General features: G+C 38.9%; 1 protein-coding gene across 2 annotated transcripts in view; it reads right to left on the bottom strand.

The window, feature by feature from the left end:
- The window catches only part of LOC103479288 (microtubule-associated protein 4-like), an 89,773-nt gene that overhangs the window by 17,652 nt on the left and 59,310 nt on the right, over nt 1-12,811 (bottom strand). For both annotated transcript variants that reach the window (XM_008433643.2, XM_008433645.2), the window contains 5 exons: nt 7,764-8,089; nt 7,055-7,243; nt 5,705-5,819; nt 5,297-5,356; nt 4,907-5,163 (listed from right to left, as the gene is read on the bottom strand). In XM_008433643.2, coding sequence (XP_008431865.1) covers nt 4,907-5,163; nt 5,297-5,356; nt 5,705-5,819; nt 7,055-7,243; nt 7,764-8,089 — 947 coding nt within the window. The remainder of the gene's footprint in view (nt 1-4,906; nt 5,164-5,296; nt 5,357-5,704; nt 5,820-7,054; nt 7,244-7,763; nt 8,090-12,811) is intronic.

Raw genomic sequence — 12,811 nt, forward strand, 5'->3', positions numbered from 1 at the left:
CAGCCAATGAACATCAAGGAGTGGGTGGGAGAAAACACAACATGAATCAAGTACATCTAGTTCACAGTCTGAACCTCTGGATGTATGAAACATTTTAAACAAACACAGTCTGTGCAAATAGATCAGGGAAGATATTTAAATTTAAAGCAGATGGAGCGCCTTCAAAATGATAATGAAAAAAAAAACAGTAGATTAGTTCAGATTTATTGAAACTGAATCAACAATTACAGCGCCTTGCTGAAGCATTCATATACTATTTTAGTCTGTGTTTTATTAAGGTTTTAATGGGATTTTATGTGACAGACCAACAAAATTTAGCACATACTGTGGAAAGGGTATGTATTCAACCCCACATCTCAATAACTGTCACTGTAAATGTGCTATATTTGCTGTATGCATTCTTTGGGAGGTGATATCTCATGACTGCAGGTTTTGTCATCCTTATCTAATTCTGCTGAATTGAGTGGAGAGTGTCTGGGACAGAGATATCAGGTTTTCCTGTTGTATCTTTAGTTTTTAGTCAAACCAGCCTCTAGAYTTTTTTCTTAGCTTAACCTTGTGTTTATCTCCCGATACTTCTAACCAGATTCKTTGTGCCATAAACTCATCTTTAAATTTCTTTATAAGCTGTCATGGCATGTTACTTAAGAGGAAAGGAGATCAAGCTTTTCCTGTTGCTGCTCCTGTTTTATGGAATAACTTACCTTTCCAGATTAGATCTGCCCACAGCCTGGATCATTTTAAATCGCTTCTTAAAACTCATTTTTACTCTTTGGCATTTAATTGATGTTTTGTTTTGTGCTCTGTTTTGTTATTTGTGTTRTTCTTGTGCAGCACTTTGGTGCAGATTTATACCTGTTTTAAAGTGCTATATAAATAAATCTGACATTGACGTTACTTGATGCTTATAAACCTTGCAGGTCTTCATAAACCAGCTGGCTGCAACTTACACACAAGGGGACTGAAAACAGCTGGATATACTGGATTTTATTTAAGGGTATCTGATTTAAGGAGGCCGAATACAAACTGCGTGCAACACTTTTCTGATTTTTCATCTTTAAATAAATCAAAATCCTCACTTTTTTGTTACAATTTGTATTTATTTATTACTTTTTGTGTTGCTATGTCACCTAAAATCCCATTAAAAAAGCTAMGTTTCGGGTTATAATGTGACAAAATGTGAAAAAATTCAAATGTGTACTGCAAAGGCGGCTGCAAAGCAGCTGCACAGAGGAGCATAAGACCAGTCAAAGAATGAGACGACACATCCCAACAATGGTCTGAACTTTAGTCCCATTCCCAAAAAAAAACAACTAAAAAACTAAATCTCAGATGGACGGTAATTAGAACAACAACAACAAAAAATAAATAAATAAAAACAAGGTAACACTTGGTGGATACACTGTCTTTATAAGTGTGATTCAGGGCAGTGGTTTATTTTGGAAGGTGACAAACAGCACGTCTGACAAAAAAATAAGACGACAGAGGAACCCCCCAAGGGCTCCTGTAAAAATACACACATAAAAATAACCCATCCAAGGCCAATACAGTTTAAAGAAATGTATCTAACATTACACTGATAATTGTGGGGAAAACAAGAGGTCACAGTAAAGATGAAAAGGAGTGACGCCAAAAGAGGCGCGTGTCTGCTGTTCTCTCAGATAAATTCAGTGCAGATGGCGTCTCTGTGGGTCTGTGGAGGATTTGACAGATGTGGGCAGGTTTGTGAACCCTGCKCCATCCAGCCACAGGCTGCTGCAACCTGGCCTGCAGCCCCACAGYACGACCAGGCAAAAGAAGGTTAATGACGCATGGACMGATCTGACGGAGAGAGCTCTGCACGTTTTAAGGAGAACAGAAGGACAAAATTTGCTCCTGTGCTGTTAGATAACAAGAAACCGAAATGAGCTTTCAATATCTCAGAAAATGTAAAAGCATAAACATATACGCAGTATGATGAAAGGATAAAGAACTGCATAATTTAATAAAGTGTCAAAACATATGAAGAGGCATCTGTAAGAATACAACATTGATTTAGTACTAACTAATATAAAATAATTTGAATAGTAGATGTTGTAAGTCTCCCATGCCTGAATATGAAACATTAGAAGAAATWAATTTTTGCTTTTACCTCCAATGAAAGAACAGCAAGATAGCAGACAATTGAGTTAAGAATAGTTTAGTTAACTTTATATTTGAGTTTGATGTAAATAGCTAAATATCAGCTATCAGGTGATGGCAGGAGACAAGGTGTCATCACCTTGCACTGTACAATACTATCTAGTAAAAGAAAAATTGCATGATAAAAACTTTTTTTTCTAAAACAATAAGAGACATTGGGCCTTTGGTTGATACATTTCTGACATCAGTCAATAACTCAAACAGACCACAGTTTTATCTTGTGAGATAACATCCTTTAAATGTATTTCTGCATTTCTGGAAGTCACACAGTACTCACAGCAGTGAAGCTCGGACACAACGGTGTGCGCAATTAGGACAGCGATCCTAAACATAAAAACTGCTTTAGACTGGGCAGATTAAAATCAGGCCTGTGGGATGGCCGTGACCTTAAACTCATTGTAAGTTTATGGGCTCTATGCAAAAAAACTAACTTTAATAATATCCACCAATTCTGACATGGTGAGTGATCAGAAAAAACGAATTAGAATAATGCCATAACCTTTCGTTTTCTTGAAACTTCTTGAGGGAAATGTATACCTTTTATAAGATGATTGAAATTGTACCATTCCACTCTGAAAAAAGGARCTCTTCAAATGCATAATTAAAAGTTCAGTCTTAGTCTTAGCAATCGGTGCCTGTGAACTGAAGTGTGGCCAAAAGAAGACCCGGTTCTGTGACAGACAACTTGGAGWAGATGGACAAACGACGATGAGCTGCACTGACAGAATATCACAAGGCAAGGCAAGCAGATAAGGGGATCATGTCCATGATCCAAAGTGACAGCACAATTCTCTCCCCAAGACAAGGAGTCACAAACACCAAAGAGACAGAGACAGACAACCCAGTCAGGGCACTGAGACGTGACAAGATCTGACGTGCAGGCAAAGCGTTTGGCATGGAACGAAGGCTGCTTAGCTGCACATGTTTAAATGTTTTCCCAGGTGTCTGTCCATGTGTGCTACATAGACTCACACAGGGAGGGAGAGACATAGAATTAGACACCGATGAATACCGATAATGGAGCATGTTGGATGGGGCTGACAGACAGAGGAAGCCGGCAGAAAGATGAAGGAATAAAAGGACGGCGGTGGATCGATGCCGGGAAAGAGAGAGATGTTATCAGAGAGATTTATAGCTGCTTATCTCCTCATTATGAGAACAATTATAGTCAWGGAACCTGTTTCAGAAAGCCCCGTTTGAAAAATGATACTCAAAAGAAAATAATCCCACTCCATTTCTGAAATTACACAACCACTTAATTAAACTGTAAGGTGTAACGGTGATTACTTTTAAAAAAGTGCACTAACTCAAGGTTCACACGATTTATGCGATTTGGTTTTCAATGAAAGTTTTTCAAATTTTTTCATTTGAACATCTTATGTGYCTCACTGTCACGGCTATGGCCGAGTTTCCTTTATAAGTGCCTGAGGTGCTTTTTATTGTTATGTAAATATTCCACACCATAGCGCAACATATACGAGCAGAGGTGTATGACATTTAATTTAATTAAACGATCCTCCAAAGAGAAGTCTGACCASCTATGCTGATCAGCACCAGCTAATTGGTGTTACTTTGAGACCAGAACACAGTGGTGGTCTAAGGCCGGCGTTAAAACAGCAGCCCTTATTATTTTCTCAGCCATAAGATCCGCAACGCCTGGACTCGGTTCTGTATTCAAGCTTTGCAGCTCATTACAAAAACATCGCGCTCCAGCTTTTATTGTGTGCGTGTGTATCAGTTTTTTTTGTATCAGTTCTACGAGTTTATACAATAGTGTTTCTTAAATATACAGCCATTTTCACTACATGTCAGAAGCATAATTTGCATAATTTAGTGCAGTTGTGAAGATTTTATCTGCCTCACTTGCAATACTTCTCACTGTGCGTGGTGGCAGTCTTCCAGCTTGGGTTGTCATTGTTCAAGTTGTCTGTTWAAAGTTATTTCATTATTATTATTTAGGCATATATGTCATATATAGTGGCTACTTTTTATAGTCATTTCTTGATYGAAGAAGATCAACACACATCCACATTAGCTGAATGGCATGTTCTCCTGTCTTTGCCATCTTGAAGAGTGGCTAAGAACAACAGACTACAGTGTCACATTACACATTATATTTACACAGACCATTTTATTTTTACATTTGTACCCCAGGTAAACAAGAAGCCATGTATGTAAAAACTGAATGTTTCTTAACATTCTGGTTAACTTAAGAAGAGTGATGCATAAATTAAAACAATGAGTTGGTGACATTTATTTTATAGAAATTGTTTGRGATACTTATAACTGTAATTTGTCTGAAAATAATTATTTTCCAACAGTTTTTTCTTTTTTTTTGTCTCTCACTAAATGAATGGAAATTCAAGGCTTGATTTTATTCGTATTTTTCTGTGACAAATTAAACAATTGAGTATTTCCTCTTGTGATTACTCCAGGAGTTGATGACTTGATACCATTAACTGGTATCAAGTCAGTTGGGATGACCCAACAGGAAAAAGCTCAGTTTGACTGCATTGTAATATAACTACAATATGTAGAAACGGCAGAAAAAGCCTTTTGGAATACAAACCATGTTATTATAATGTAGCACCTGACAGCTATTTGAATTACAAACTACCACCTTGTTTGTTGTTCCACCTTTCAGGAATCCTGACAGGAACATCTCTGTTCTGAATTATTTATCAACCTCTCACAGGTGCAGACCCCCTTTTTTTGTTCCCCTTACCTTCCCGCCTCCCGGYTGGTACTTGATGTTGTCGATGGATCCGATCTTGGAGCGCACATTCTTCAGATCTGGCGTCGGAGTGTTGATGGGTCGKGGGGTTCGGGGAGGGCGAGGCGCCGCTGTCTTCTTCTCTAGAGGGTTCTGCTTGGGCACCGGTGGTTTTGTGATGACGCGGCGGCGATGGGAGGCGGCACCTTCGCCGTTGGTKGAGGCAGATGGGGTTGCCGGAGTGGCTGTGGATGCGGGGCGAGGACGCACTGRAGGGGACAAGAGAATTACCTTTTAAYAACTGTGAAGTAGGAAACGATCACATTCAGTCTTAACTATGCTATCTAACATCTTACACAGCTCTTAATATTGTAATCAGGAATAAAACTTTACTTTTCTTACTTGTAGTTTTGGGTTTCTTGGCCTCCCCCGTCTTGTTCTCATTCTTGTCATTTTTGCTAGCTGAGAAGAGAGRGGGGAAGAAAAAAAAAGACGGCAGTTTGACGCAAACATGTCCTTGACTGATTCACAGCCTCCTTTCTTAGAGAGGTGAGATTCTGTTTGTGATGTGCAGATAAAAATATGAGTGCGGTGTCTAGGAAAGGTTGCACTTGAATCTAAAGTGCAACATATGATAACAATTCGGTGAGCCTTTTGCCTGAGGGGTGCCAGTGTGACTCACTGCTCCAGTTACAGTCGGAGGTTTTCTTAGAGTGACTCTCAGAGACAACGATGTTTTTTTAGAAAGTAATTGTGTGGAAGGAAGAATAGAAACTCTAGATGTCTTGTCAGAGATGACACTGTGTGTACCTGTGGCTTTATTTGCAGCCACCGCAGAGGTGCCGTTCTTACTGGGGGCCTGCCGAGGAGTGGGCGTGGCCTTTGGTACGGGTGGGCGTTTCTCCGCGGCGCCATTTTCTGGAGTCTGAAATTCAAAGCAGACAGTAGAGRCTGGGCCACTTCACTTGGGTCGTTTACCAAACGCACAAACCCACAGGACTCACTTATTGCCTGCAGTTGATTAACAGTAGAAACTATATGAAGATTTGGTATTATTTATCAGTTTAAATGGTTTGCCACCAAGTCATGTGTTGTAGTTGAGCTTAAAGTACAGATACAAGTATTAAAGTCATGTTTAGTAAGAGTGAAAGGAGATTTTGAATAATGGGACACCACAGAGACATTTATATGTCTAAGCAAGGGGCTGAATCGCACCGACAGCCAAGCACACAAAAGCACAGCAGTCACCACGGTCTTACCTTTAAGGGTAAAATTCTCTTTCTCCATTAAAAAGTGTAACTTTGTGCTTAAAGGTTCTCCGTTTAGACTCCTGAGTAGAGCAGTTTGTCACACAAAAAAGACTTCAACACCGTTAAAATCAAATTTCTCCAAAATCACCAGCACATTTTTAAACAACACTGACTGTTACTGAAAAAGATCAGAAGTCAAATGCAATAAGCAGAGGTAGGTGTTTTAATCCAAAGTAAGGGCTTTGTGAAATAGCTCTACTGTTGAGGATTTTTCTATCTCAGTTAAACGTGATAAAGACTCGCCGTGGTATTTGCATAATTTTCTACCGAGGCGCCGAGTATCAGTGGCCTTTAAGCTTCCATGCACAGCGCCCTATGAGGATGTTAATCCTTTTGTGTGACAGWATGAACATAAATGTATATTTCTGCCTCTTTGGTACGCGTGCTTCCTTTCGCCGCAGTGTGCACACAGGCCAAAAAAATTCTAATCAGGCAGCGATGRGTAAAACAAAGGATGGAAGTTAATGAAAGGTTAAGGCGCACACCTAAAATTCATGAAGAAAAGCAGGTGGGATGAAGCTTTAATATTATGAGATTTGAAATGAGATTTGGGACAGAGGGATGGCCCATGATGTCTGACGTCCCACAGGAAAAGAAGCACTTTTAAAGTTTTATTAGACGGGAGATTTTGTGTGGGTAAAAAATAAACACCTTTTTATGAGYGTCTGCAAGCAGAAATGAAATGTCCTGATTATAAAGTTCTTGTGAARTTTAAATGGACACTGCACGGTTGGTCACTGAGACGTTTCCCTACTCYTYTATGCAACAACATGCTGATCAATTTCTCATCRTGAAGGTTTTACTGATTYGCTGCATCATTTCATATACGACACAAAGGATTTGAACTCACCTTGGCAGCCTTGGTCGAGCCTGTGGTTGGCTGACGTTTTGCAGCGGTGGGTGTGGTCGCCTTGGGCGCAGGGCTTTTTTTATTGGCTGCAGGGGGGGAGGGGCGTTTGGCAGAGTTGGCCGCATCATTGGTGGAAAGGGTGGATGGACGCGATTTGGCTGAGTTTTGTTTGGTTGGACCCACATCAGGCTGGGTTATGAATGCAAATGGGGAGGAAAAAAAAGGGCAGAGTAGCAAAAAATAAATAAATAAAACCCAAAAGGGAAGGAAGGGAAACATAAATAAAGGAGAGCAAAGAGGGGAGGAAAAAATGCAGCGGTGAAATCTCAGCAGCAACAGAAATATGGCAGCATAGCCAGAGTCCATATGGTAACCACAAAAAAAAAAGATAATAAAAGATCAACCAGAAACCCACCTTGTGTAGGTAATGAGCAGTAAATCATAAAAGCATCAAATAAAAGAACTGAGCAACCCACAGAGAGCAGATGATATGGAAAGTGGCCTGAGGTATGACTCRCACACGCACCACAGCAGATCCAAAAACACCCACATTAAATATCCACATGATCAAAGATTACTTTGGAGTGGTAAGAGCATTTCTGTTACCACTGGATCCGCTGCCACCTTGACTGATGTGAGTTTGTGAGCAGGGAGTGTGTGGTGTGTGTGTGTGAAGGGCACTTTGGGTTGGTGTGTCACAGATGCTCACCTTGCTCTTGCTGTCGGCGCTTGGCACGGTTTTGCTGCCGTTGCCTGTGGGAGACTTGGCCGGGCCTTTTCCTCCCTTCTCCTCCTTCTTTTCATCCTTGTTGGTCTTCTCCGGCTTGTCCACCTTCTCCGGCTTCTCGCTAGCCTTGTCGTTCAGCTTCTCCATCTTTTCCTCACGTTTGAGGATCATCTCTGGCTTCTGGTTCTTGTCGGTGTTGTTTTCCTTCTTCAGCTGCTCTTCCTTCTTCTTGTCCACGTTGTCGATCCTGTCCGTCTTGCTGGAGATGATGTCCATCTTCTCCTGCTTCTCCTTGTTGTCAGATTTCACTGCCAGGGAAAGAGTTCTGTGGTCAAAGTTAAGCTAATTTAATAAAGTAAACTTTGAGAAAATAGCTGATAATACCATATACAGTGAGCACATACAATTTAGCTGGTAAAATGCCAAGTTTTGGAGATTTCAGAAAACGTGACCAACCTAATTTAAAATAGATCTTGTAAAATGTAAATAAAAAACAGATCTGGTATAAACTCTTTTTGGGCAAATACCAAACGGTTACTAAAGGATCTTCTTGCCAAAGCCATTGTTACCAAGCAGTTTATAATTTTTGTATTAAATTATAAACAAGTCTACATTTTGGACAGTATTGACCTGTAATATTAAGCATCTTGCTAGAAATCAGAAGTCAACAGAAACAAAACTGACATTTTACCACAAAAATGCCTAGTTTGTAAAGTTTTAACATCCATTGTGTATTTTTTGTTCTTTTATCCTGGTAGATTATCTGGAAATGAATATGCATGTTGTAGAATATAAATTATTTCAGGTTAATTAGAATTAATACAATTTACTGACTTGATTGAACGAAGAATTGAATAATTTAATTTAAGTTTATAACTTCAAGTGTAAAACTTGTAATATATGAACATTTTCTCTAATCTGCAAATAAGGGCAGATGTATTATTATGTATTATTGTTTAAGAAATGCGTTTAAAATCGTAGTCATATTTCAAAGAAATCTGACATTTATGTGACACAAACAGGCCTGTGTTTGGCTTATAAAAAAAAAGGCTGAGTTGATTAGTTTGCGAGTTTTGCTGTTGCTTAAAATACTTCATTTCTAATGGTTCAGAGGACACAAATGAGGCTGACATTTTACAATGTCCTAAAATAGCTCACCAAAGAATTGATTAGAAAAAGAGACATGTAAGACAAGTAAAAAAGCTGATTCAAATGGGTGCATTCACATGCTAATTCTGTAAATACAAGAGCACCGATCATGTGGCACGTTTTGACAGCAGTGGCTGCAAAGATAGGGAGTGAGGATTTTTATTTGAACTGTGCCAGAAAAAGCAGCAAAGTATCTGGCAAGGTGGTGTCTTGAACTCATTAGTCTTGCTCTGATCTGCCTTCAGGAAAATTAATGCATGTTTTGTTGAATAAATGGATGCAGGTTTCCATCACTGCAGCCAGGATCACAAAAGCTTAGCACACACTCACTATTTGACCGTTAAGAGCACCGATTTAAGAAAAAGAAGAAAAAAAGTTTAACATTCACTGCATTATGTCAAATTCAAAGCTAAAAATGAAATTATGTTAATATGTCCATCACAATTTCAGTTTATCTCAAATRAAAAAGTTGCTTTAAGTATAATGAATTATGTTTGTTTGACACATTTAAGCTTCTTTATCAACTTTTACTTAGAAACACATTATAAATCAATAGAAATAAAAACAATCCTAATTTAAATTTCCTTGATTCAGTCAATAACGTCACAGAATAAACATCCATGTTCTAGAAATTAATCCACTCAAACATGTTTCATTCTGACTGGAGTGAAGATACATCATCTCTAATTTATTTCAAATATGCCCTTATGACTTTAGTGACATGGTTATGCAGTCTTTCCTYGCTTTCTTTAAAGTTTACATTTGCACATATGTTCACACTCAAAGAAAAAATAAAACTCTCAAACACTTCAAGCAACTACCAAACTGAATAAATTGCATCACTTAACAGAAACACATTCTCCTTGCGGTTCTGATAAGTGAAACATCTTTCACCGACAGAAAGGTATCACATCGCATCACTTCCTAGTTTTTCATCTGCACTTCTGTTATTTATAGATTTGAACAACCAAGTGGAAGATTGTATGTAGGTCGTAGCAGCAGATGATTCTGGGTCTGCTCGGTAAACAGGACAACCCATTTAGTCTAATGCACGGCCTTATGTAAGAGCTCACAATGGTGACAGGCTGTCTCCTCAAAATCCATGTCAGCACGGTCATCCCCAGCACTGACAGTGGACGGTGGGGGTTTAGCATCGGGATTTCAAATGCTATTTTTTTTTCTGTCACAAAAAAATAAATTAATTAATTCAAACTGCGAGCAACACATTGCATTTGAAATATTATCCAGAAAGATCTATTTTAAACTCTTTCTAATTTCAAAATTGTAGAGATTAAATCTTCTCTCCAACTGTGAAAAGTTGTAGAGAAGAAACTGTTGGATGAAAGGACTCACTTATGCAGTTAAGTGTATGATAAAGCTCAACCCCTGATACTTCTTGTTAATCACAGTCCAGCCAAGGAGTGTAGCTGTATTTTATACATTTCCGTTTTCAAAAAAAGTAAAAAAAAAAAATTATTAAGGATGAAAATCTAAGGAAAGTAATTAGGACAATTGTAAAGAGTAATTACTGCTGTTGATAAATCACAAATTAACTATGAATTTTTTTCAAGCCTCAACACTTGTGCTACAAWCCTACAGAATCGAGAAATCTTCAAAAGAACCCATCTGACAACATTAAGTATATTAAAAGATCTCAAAATGCAACACATAATGCTTGGATCTAAAGAAATTCAGGAGCACATGAGAAACAAGGTCACTGGTACCATCAGTCACTAAGTCTCCAACATTTCATTAAGTTTCCATCAATGACTTGTCGCAGAACAAACCAGAACAACATGCAGAGCACAGCAGGCCTCGCTTTCCTCTGCAGCTTCAGGTTTCAACATCACGAAAGAGAGCGGGGGGGAAATGGCTTCCATGGGAGGATCCAATCCAAAAACTACCGATGGACCAGAAACAAGGCAAAGGTCCGTCTCATATTTCCCAAAAAGCATCTTAATGATAACAAATGGAGCCTTGAATTCTGCTCTCCGTTAAAAAGACCTTAAAATCAGTGTCCAGCAATAATTCATGGCATTAAGCTCAAGTGCACCTGGGCTGACATTTATCCGAACAATGCCGACGATGCACCTCTGACGGCCTTAACAAATTCAAATAACATTTCTGGAGCGAGCTTCACTCCAAAAACACAAAATCTTACCAAGTAATTTTGTTTTGTTTCAAGCACAAATGTGTACATTAATTTACATACAGASATAACTTCATTTTTTAAATTGGCACACGATAAAATAAGAAAAAACAAGGGAAATAGATAAGACTAAACATAATTACGAGTAACTTTTCAGCAAGATATAAAAGTTTCAAAAGATTTAAAAACGGTAAACTTGAACAGCTGATGTGGCTGGAATAAAATAATCTGCAAAGAATAATGGGGAAAGAATTCCTCCAAAGCAATGTAAAAGATTCGATCATTGTCGGGATGAGTTGCAAAAAATATTGCTTTCCTGAAAAACATCAGTTCAGTTTGAATAACTAAACAAAGTCTTGATTTGGAAACTTTTTTGATTTTTCAAATTTGATGACCTGAAATGTTTAAGTGTGACATAAAGAAACAGGAGAAACCTGAAACAGGACAAATCTTTTTTTTTTTTTTTGGAGCACTGTAGGAAGCATGTGGATAGAAAATTTGGTCCTTGTCATTTTCCAATAAACTCCACTCATACTTAGTGGTACAGGAGCAGAGTTAAAAAATGTCTAGTTAGAGAGATGAGAAGAAACAAAAAAAAAAAAAAGGAAGGAGCAAAGTGATAATCAAAAGGAGAAAGACTCAGTCACAACGTTTACATAAGTCTGATGGTTAACGACAGACAGCTGGGAGAGTAAGGGTTAGAAAAACACCAGCGCTCTCTGAGGCCACCAACATGTCTGTTACATAACCGAGAGTGGACAGGCCATGCGGCGTCCCTTCATCTCCCTCTGAACTGAACCGTCTGCATCATCCCTGCTTTTTTTTTTTCTCCTTTCTTTGATTCGTCTTAATTTGCTGCTCAGGCTTCTTCACGACTACCTGATGGCACACGCAGCCTGTTGCTTGCTGTCATTACTTGACATACRGTTATTGTGTTATTCTGACCTGTGCCTTCGTGCTTGCTCAGTCTCAATCTGAGCAAAGAAAACAAACCGTGAGGCCGTTGTCTGGCGATGGAAAAGCAAAYGCCACACATGTTCGGTGCTCAGTTAAAGCCRTTTAAAATCTGCATAAGCGATCTGCCTCTTCATCTTCCCCTGTAAATGAAGTCAATTCCAACGTGGCAACGTTAAGCTTAGTGCGACGAAAACTCATAACTTGCTCCAACTCTTCCCTAAACCCTCTCTGCGGCGTAGTCTCATGAATTTTAATGTTCAGGGCTCCCTGCAGTGTTTTGGTGTCTAACAAAGAAAATGTGCATGATTAGAATTCATTTTCTTTAGAGAACAGCAAAGAAAAATAAGAAGAGATTTCAAAGACGTAATGAAACAGCCAGAGCCCTCCGACCCCCACGGCCCTCTTTCATTTCTAGAGCTCCTTCTTGTGATCCAAGCGYATTGTATCCAGATCTGCGAAACCAGGAATCGGCAAAGGGACGTCTAGAACATTCTCTCTGGCGACTGTCAAAGACAATGACATGTCAGGCAACAAAACAAATTCCAGCAAATTACCACCAGTCAAATAGATCTGTAGCAACCACTGTCTTTCCTGAGCTCATTGGCTACATTTCCTCCTTGACACTGTGTTCAAAAAGGTCTCATAAATCAYGATMTGGTCTTAACCAGTAATGTGCAGAGCATTGTTGTGATATGTGATAAAAAAAAAAAATCAACTAACACTTACTTAGACCAATTAAAACCTTAAGATTGAACCCGTGAATCTCACATTGTGT

The sequence above is a fragment of the Poecilia reticulata genome, linkage group LG17, assembly GCF_000633615.1.
Source record: "Poecilia reticulata strain Guanapo linkage group LG17, Guppy_female_1.0+MT, whole genome shotgun sequence".
NCBI lineage: Eukaryota > Metazoa > Chordata > Actinopteri > Cyprinodontiformes > Poeciliidae > Poecilia > Poecilia reticulata.